This window comes from Galeopterus variegatus, unplaced genomic scaffold (assembly GCF_000696425.1).
Source record: "Galeopterus variegatus unplaced genomic scaffold, G_variegatus-3.0.2 Scaffold106, whole genome shotgun sequence".
Classification (NCBI taxonomy): domain Eukaryota; kingdom Metazoa; phylum Chordata; class Mammalia; order Dermoptera; family Cynocephalidae; genus Galeopterus; species Galeopterus variegatus.
Window position 1 is genome coordinate 92,060 of NW_007726217.1, and position 8,023 is coordinate 100,082.

At 46.3% G+C, this 8,023-nt stretch overlaps 1 protein-coding gene and 1 pseudogene across 1 annotated transcript; both read right to left on the minus strand.

The window, feature by feature from the left end:
• Window positions 1–2,884: 2,884 nt before the first annotated feature.
• LOC103601243 lies at window positions 2,885–4,096 on the minus strand (annotated as a pseudogene).
• SMIM12 (small integral membrane protein 12) lies at window positions 4,010–7,733 on the minus strand. Its single transcript, XM_008585230.1, has 2 exons — window positions 7,693–7,733; window positions 4,010–4,380 (listed from the first exon to the last, which is right to left on the minus strand). The coding sequence occupies exon 2, from the start codon at window positions 4,373–4,375 to the stop codon at window positions 4,097–4,099; it is 279 nt and encodes a 92-aa protein (XP_008583452.1). The 5' UTR covers window positions 4,376–4,380; window positions 7,693–7,733; the 3' UTR covers window positions 4,010–4,096.
• Between the last annotated feature and the right edge of the window lie 290 nt (window positions 7,734–8,023).

An 8,023-nucleotide genomic window follows, 5' to 3' on the forward strand; every position in this document is an offset into this window, starting at 1 on the left:
ACATTTTCCTGATCCGTGACCTCTTGGGAATTCTGGAACACCTTCTCCCCCTTTCTCATTTCTGACTTTGCAGACTGCACTAATGCAACTACTACTTAGTAACATAGGTCTGAAGCCTGCAGTCCCCCTGACCAATTTGGGTCTTACGCAAAGCAGCCCTTTCTGTAAAAGATTCTTAAGAAGCCCTTAACCTCCAGACCTGAGGGTCCCTATTGTCACTCAGCCAAGGTTGCCCTCTCCTCCAAATCCCCACCTCACCAGGATCACAAGGATACATGCAATTACTGCAAGAAATGTAGGCTTTTCTTGCAGTAAAATTAAAGCAGCTAATATTTATTGAGCACCTATTGATTGCCGTGGACTGTGAAGAACTTTACATATATTACCTTACCCTTGCAACAATCCAGCAAAAACAGGTGTTCTTACCCATTTTACAGATGAGGATATTGAGGTTTTCAGAAAGGCTAAGTGACTTGTCCAGAGTCACTCAGTTAGGTCCTGAGGCAGTATTCATAACTCAAGTCTGTCAGACTCTAGAATTCACTTTATTTGTACTCTACTACACTGCCCTGACTCACCACTCTGCAAGTACTTAGAGATCCACACCAACATGGAAAACAAAACATGAGGCGAGACAGGAGCTTTTTCATTTTCGCTGCCTGGCTCCCACCCCAGACTCTGGTGAAGCTAATTCCATGGTGTATCACTGGGCCAACAGTCCCACAAGCCCGGGGCCCTGGGAAGCTGACAAGAGTCAAAGGGCCCCCTGGCAGGCTTGTCCTGGCAGTTGCCCAGCTAACTTGTGCTAACACAGCAACAGGCACAGGAAAGGGTCTAGAGAGAGTGGAAAAGCACCAGACACTGAGCCGCTGAGGGGAAAGAAGTGATTCCTGTCGTGTTTGGACAGGATAACCCTGCTCTAAAGCCACCACCATCACTGGCCCAGGAAGAGACCTAAGTGGGGAGTAGGGGGGAAGCCCGAAGCACACCTACTTACTAATGTATTTCAGTGAACTGTGACCGTTAGGCTAGTCAAAAAGAGGATCACATGCCTCCAAGGTGAATCAGCAAGCATGGAAAAAAACCAGCCCATACCCTGGTTCATCCCAGCCACCCTAACCTATCCTTGCCCACATTCACATAAACCTTGCTACTTAAATACACCCAAGAAGAGGCAAGAGACCATGCACTATCTTATAGCCACCACAGCAAGAGCACTTATCAGCCAGCCCGTGGGAAAGATCTAGCTGGGAATATTAATAGACTTGCTAGAGGCAGAAATTCAGAGGACATGCCCTAGGAAATGAAATTATTTAAAAGGAAACACAATCAAAGTGAGACTGAAGGAGGGAGCAACCTGAATTTCCAAAGATGGGCTTCCTCAACCAGGCACTGCAGGGAGGTACACCAGCGGAGACAGGGTTGTTATAAAATATCCAAAAATGCAAAAATGTCTCTGGGAAAATTTTTTGGTATTGTTTCTGTAGACTTTCCATCCTCAAATGTTTTGCTTAGGTTGATATTAAACTGCATATGTGCAGGATGCCCAAAAGGGTTTTAGGGAAATCATTCTAGGATCTAATAATTGCCATAAGTTGTTAGAGTGCTATAAAAACCTCTCCAATATCATTAGAAGGTGGGGTCAGTCTGAGAGGTCACAAATTGGGTCAAATTAGCCCCCGGGTATGTTAGCATGTTAGAATTTTTAAAAATGAATTGTCAACATACAAAAATCAAAAGTTTCCACACACATACACACACACACATAAAGTGAATTTCTAGCATTTTCTGGAAAAGAATTGGAAAATCTGGTACCACTGAGTGAGCAGCACCGATTGGAAGCTGAATCGCCACTGCCCCCTTTCGGCAGGCCTGTGCATTCTAGTTCCCAGCCTGGCCAGCCTGGAGGCTTTTTTTTTTTTTTTTTTTTTTTGTGACCGGTAAGGGGATCGCAACCCTTGGCTTGGTGTCGCCTGCACCGCGCTCAGCCAGTGAGCGCACCAGCCATCCCTATATAGGATCTGAACCCACGGCGGGAGCACTGCTGCGCTCCCAGCGCCGCACTCTCCCAAGTGCGCCAAGGGGCCAGCTCACTGGAGGTTCATTTAAATCACCTGACTGAACCCTGTAAGCATCAGGATTTGCTACTGCTGGTTTAGCCCAGGGAAGCGTTCCCAGGCTTGGTAATGTGTAGAACTGCCACAGGGGGGCGGCACTGGTAAGTCGAGAAGGCATGCCCACCAGCCAGTGCCTATAACCAGAAACTAAGCTTAGCAGATCCTTTCAGAACCAGCACTTCAGTAACAATCTTTCCCCACACTCCCCATCCCTTTCTTGGGAAGCAACAGTAGGTCATTTCAACATTCTCACTAGGCCTCAGCAACCCTGAGAGGAAGCCACTGACTTGATTTGCTCCGTCCTTCTCTCAGGCCACCTTCCATGTCCTCCCAGCACCTCCCACTCCACAGCTGGCATCTCTATCAGTTCAGGAATTCTACCCTCAACCTCTTGTTAATACCATCGGGCAGATTCATTCTTCATCAAATGCTCATGACTTCCCTTTGTTAAGGTTAAACATCAGTCAGCTTCATGAGGCAACAGGTTCTTATGCCTCATCCTGCCCTCTGATATCATCCCCTTACAACTTCACCAGCAACATCTTAAATGGTAATATTTAGTATAAACTCCTACAGCTCTGTAGAAAAGACATTTGGTACTATGCATGGAGACCCTTAAAACTGCTCATCACATTGCATCCTAAATGCCATTTACTGTTCCTACCATTTACTCCAAAATGAAGGAAAACCTCTGTATGTATAAGATATTCACTGAAGTATTTACTCTAGTGAACAACCAGAAACAATTCAATGTCCAGCAATAGGGAAATTGTTAAAGATGAATTTATGCTATATTACTACTTGATGAGCAATTATGCAGGTATTGAAAACAATTAGGATGACTATAAGACAGGAAAATGATAATATGTTTTAAAGTAATATAAAATCAAATGTACAGTAATAACTAGTTTTAAAAACTATGCAGAGAATTAGTGAAAGACAATAAAAATGTTAATAGTGATTGTATTAAAGCACTGGCAGTGTGTACCTTTTATACCTTTTAAAAATCCCTATCAAATTTTCTTTAATGTGCATATATTACTTTTATAGGGAAAAGCTTATGTGTGTGGTCTTTTCCAATTTAGACTTTGGAAGGTGCTACAGCCTCTTGTTATCATGATAAAAAGGTTCTTGGGAACCTGTGCCTCCAGAATTTGGTCCAACCATGCTAATGAGACAAAGCTTCCAGGGCCCCCCGAGTCCTTAGTTAAACACCAATGTTATCCTACCCTAAACTGCCTGACCTTGCCTAACTCCTAAGGAGACCCCAAACACCATCTGAAACATAGGATTTGATCAATATGGTTCTCAGATGCCACTTTAATCAAGCTTTGCACCATACAGTGTTGAGCGTGGAAGATGGTGATTGTTTTCAAGCAAATTCACCAAGCACATGTTCCTCCCTGCCCCAAGGTGAATAGCCTGAGCTTCCAAGAACAGAAAAATGCTTTCTTTCCCCAGGGAATCCCATTCCTGAGCTGGCAGGACAAAATTTCAGGAAGAATGACCACAAAGGAGAGGAAAAACTAGTGAAGGGAACCAGCTGGATTCTTGAATTCTTCCCAGTGAAAACTGGAACTAGACATATAGGTATCCCTCCTAATGGCAAAACCCAAATCCCAGCCATTCACACTGGAAGCCAAACCATCTCCCCATGAAGACTGACAGGCAATGTTCGTTTCATAACACTCATCCTGGCAGTGCACCTATAAGCTCGGAAGCCTGAGCAATTGTGGCCACCACATGACAGATGCAGCCTTCAGGCTAGAACCCTCCAGGGCCTTCCTCTTCACTGGCCCCTCAGCTGCTGCTGTGTCTGCCTGGCCATAAAGGAGCAACCAGTATGTGTATGGCTGTGTGGCATGGAAGGGGCCAGAATAAGCAACAAAGCAAATCAGAGGTGGGTTCCAGGGCTGGGTTGACATGGTGGCAGGACCAGACATGGCACACAGTAGGACCACAGGGCTCTGCGTCTTCCATTAATTCTTCTCTGGGCGGTTTCTGTTCAGAACAGCTTTGGGGGCAAATTCTAGTTTGTCCTTAAGGCTCACCACCTGGGTGTGGTCCTTGCCTAGCAGCTCATCCAGTTTGCGATCCTCCCGACGCTCTGAGATGCTCTTTTCCTCCTCCACAGGCTGGGGATCTTTTCCCCTGATGAACCATTCCAGGTGGTAGCCCACAGCCCCGACCACAAAGGCCACAGGAAATGTGACGTAGGGAGCATAGGTACGTACCACGGTCCAAAGCACAGGCCACATGACATCTATAGAAGAACACAAGGCAGCATTAGAAAGAAACCACCACCCCCTTTCACCAAATATGGACAACCCACCAGGGTTCTCCACTTACCAGGCAGCTTGGCATAATTTAATGAGCATCCACCCCATGCAGAGTAATGCAAGAGGGTACCTTGCTTTATGCAACAGTTGGGTCCCTGAAATAATCTAGGAAATTTGGAAAGATTAACTGTTAGGGAAGTGGGGGAGAATCTCTTACGTATTAGATTATTTGACAATTGTCCACCTATATATATGGCAATGTTCCCTGCAAGAGGACCTCTGAGCCTTATGTAATAGAGCTTCAACCTTCCCTCTACAGTTTGCCAACATTTCAGGAGGGGAAAAGAAGCCTACGAAATTTCTCCATGAGCACAGCCAGCCACCCTTTCCCCACACACACACAATCCCACTGTGAATCTCCTTGTTTGTTCATTCATTCATTCATTCATTCATTTATTGACCCAAACCCTTGCCCTTGGTGTTACAAAGCTGCACTCTAACCAGCCGAGCTAACTGATCACCCAGGAGCATATTTAAACAGCCAAAACCATGATCCATTACCTAACTACCCTGTATTTTAGATAAATAATGATTTTATCCTATTCTGAACTTGGCTTTTCTAACAATGGGACAAACCTATACTTTACAGATCTGCTAACCAAACCACTTTCAAAATATACAATCGTTGGGCCGGCCCGTGGCTCACTCAGGAGAGTGTGGTGCTGATAACACCAAGGCCAAGGGTTCGGATCCCTATGTAGGGATTGGGCCAGTTAGCTCACTTGGGAGAGCGACAACACCAAGCCAACGGTTAAGGTCCCCTTACTGGTCATCTTTTAAAAAAAACCTTAATTGGGCCGGCCCGTGGCTCACTCAGGAGAGTGTGGTGCTGATAACACCAAGGCCATGGGTTCAGATCCCTATGTAGGGATTGGGCCAGTTAGCTCACTTGGGAGAGCGACAACACCAAGCCAACGGTTAAGGTCCCCTTACTGGTCATCTTTTAAAAAAAACCTACGGTGTTGACAACACCAAGTCAAGGGTTAAGATCCTCTTACCAGTCATCTTTAAAAAAAAATAAATAAATACAATCATCAACCAAACCCATATCTTCACATTTGCATAATAAGTTCCTGAAAATATCACAAGCTGTTATACATGCTCTAGACACCCTAGGACTTGAAAAATCTCTACAAAAACCACTATACAAACCATGGCAGGAGGAAAAAGCAGAAGCGGAGTTGCCACAGGGCCTCCTGGAATATAGTATGACAATACCAAAGTAATGTAAGAACATGCAAATTGGCTCACTCTAATGGCCATTTAGTCTCAAATGATTATCATTATTAACAATTATCAAAGATCATTCATAATTATCATAATAATGATAGCTACCATTTATTGAGCACTTATGTGCTAGGCCTCAGGCTAAACACTTTATATACACTCTCTCTTTTATTCCTCATGTCCACTCTGTGAGGTATGGTATTATCAAAGGATTAAGTTACTTGCCCAAAAGTCTCAACTGAGAGATTTTTGTGCCTCTATAGGTATTTCTCCAACACTGCTATCCCTAGTCTAAAGTGAACAACTGAAGCCTCAACAAGGATAGGATGACTCTCTTCCTCTCTTTGGTTCCAATTCTCTTTAGAGGAATCTCAGTGTTTAGCAGACCTAAGACTATAATGGACCATCATGAGAAAAAAGAAAAGAAGTGCAGCAGCTCCAAGATTCCCCTCCTGGCCCTTTGTCTTAGGCACCAGTCACTATGCTAGACAATTTTACACACTGGTCATCATATGATCCTCAAAATGCCTCTATGATGTAGGAATTATTAGCCCAGGTTTTTGTCTAAAGGCTGCAAAAGCTCAGAGACATTATGTTAACTTGCCTAAGGTCACTAGAAGCCATAGAGCCCTGATTTTGAACACAGGTCTCTCCAACTTAAAAGCCCATGCTTTTTCTAGTGCTAGTGGAAAAAACACACTGCAGATAGGTGTATGGTTTCTGTCCAAATCCTAGACAGGGAGAGCTTCCTGCAGTTTTTTCCCATCAGCTTGGCATTTCAGTACCGAGAAGCGCTGCTTTTTTTGCAAACTCTGAGATTACACTGAGATTTGTGAAATTCTAAGATTTATAAATTAGAAGACCCACCCCTGAAGAATCCCAAACCTAATACTTCTACGTTTTATTTCCCACCTTTTAAGCAAGTTCTCTCTTTATAAGTAAACATTTTTCCTAAACAACAACTCATCATTCAGATTTCCAGTTTGTCCTAAAACATATCAAGCATGAGTCCACAACTAATATAATCACACACAGCACAAGTCCTGCTCACATTCTAATCATTCCCAAATAAGTCAACTAATTCATTTATTCAACACTTGTAACCACTTTCTCTGTGTCAGGCACCGTGCTGCTTTACCCCTCTTGTCTGCATTTCTCAAAACTCCTTAAGCTCCAAGAGAGCATGGACCATGTCTGTCTTGCCCCCACTGTGTACTTATCCATCCCCCCACCCCTTCCACCCTGCCTGGTCCAAAGTGCTCAAAAAGTTTGTTGAATAAATGAATGAAAGCTCAGGCAACTCACTAGTGAAAAAACACAGCATTCATCCACCCATCCTTCCTCAAAATGTGGCAGGAACACAAGAGGCCTTTCCTGATTACAAGAAGCCAGACCATCCAACAAGTCATCCCCAGGGTATCAAAATGAAAGAGGCAAAACTGTCTGGCAAAGACTGTGACGCTTATTTCCTGCCTAGCATGGAGGGAGCCTGCCAGGGCGTCCGGTAAAGGTCAACTGGGTTGCCTGGAAACCTGCCCTTGTGTCTGGGCTCCGGAGGCCCACTGAGACCCGAAGCCGCAGTTCCGAACTCGAGAACTACTAACAAGGACAGAGGAGGCCTGAGAAGGTTAACGAATTAACCCTGACAGTCACTGGAACCCAGTCCAGGGATTGGAGCACAAGCGAGGTCAGGGTCCAAATAGCTACCCTTCTCCCTCCTCTGGGCTCCCGGTCCCCTACCCCTATCCCACCACACTCATGGCCTCAACAACCTCGGTCCTCACTCAGGGGCCGGAGGCGAGAAGCCCCGGCCGCAGAGGCCCAGCTGGGCTCACAGACATGGCATCGGAGAGCCGGAAAGTGAGAGAGCCGCCACGCCTGCCCAGGGCTGGAGCACACACTGCCGATCACCTAACTCAGAGGTTACGGCCTGGAACCGTCGCCAGGGAACGGGCGGCCCAGGCAGCCGCTCCGGGGAAGGAAGCCGCTCGCCCGGGCCGCGTGCTTACCTGCAGCCCAAGCCGCACTCCCCTGTCCGGTCCCCGCTCTCCGCCCGTTAGCCGGGAGCACGGACGTCGCCGCTCCCAGCGGCCCGCGAGGCGTCGCCCCGTGACCCCGCCCACTGACCGCCGGCTCTCTCGGAGCGCAGGGATTGGCTGAGCTCCAGCCAAAGGACGGGAGAAAGCTGGGCGTCGGAGACCGAGCCCCGCTGTGCTGAGATGACACAGCGCCCCCTGGCGGTCAGGAGGTTTCCCAGTGACGTCGCCACGTGCATTTCGCGTGGGGAAAGTGAAAGATCATCCATTCATTTATTCAACTGACATTAAGCGTCTTCTGAGA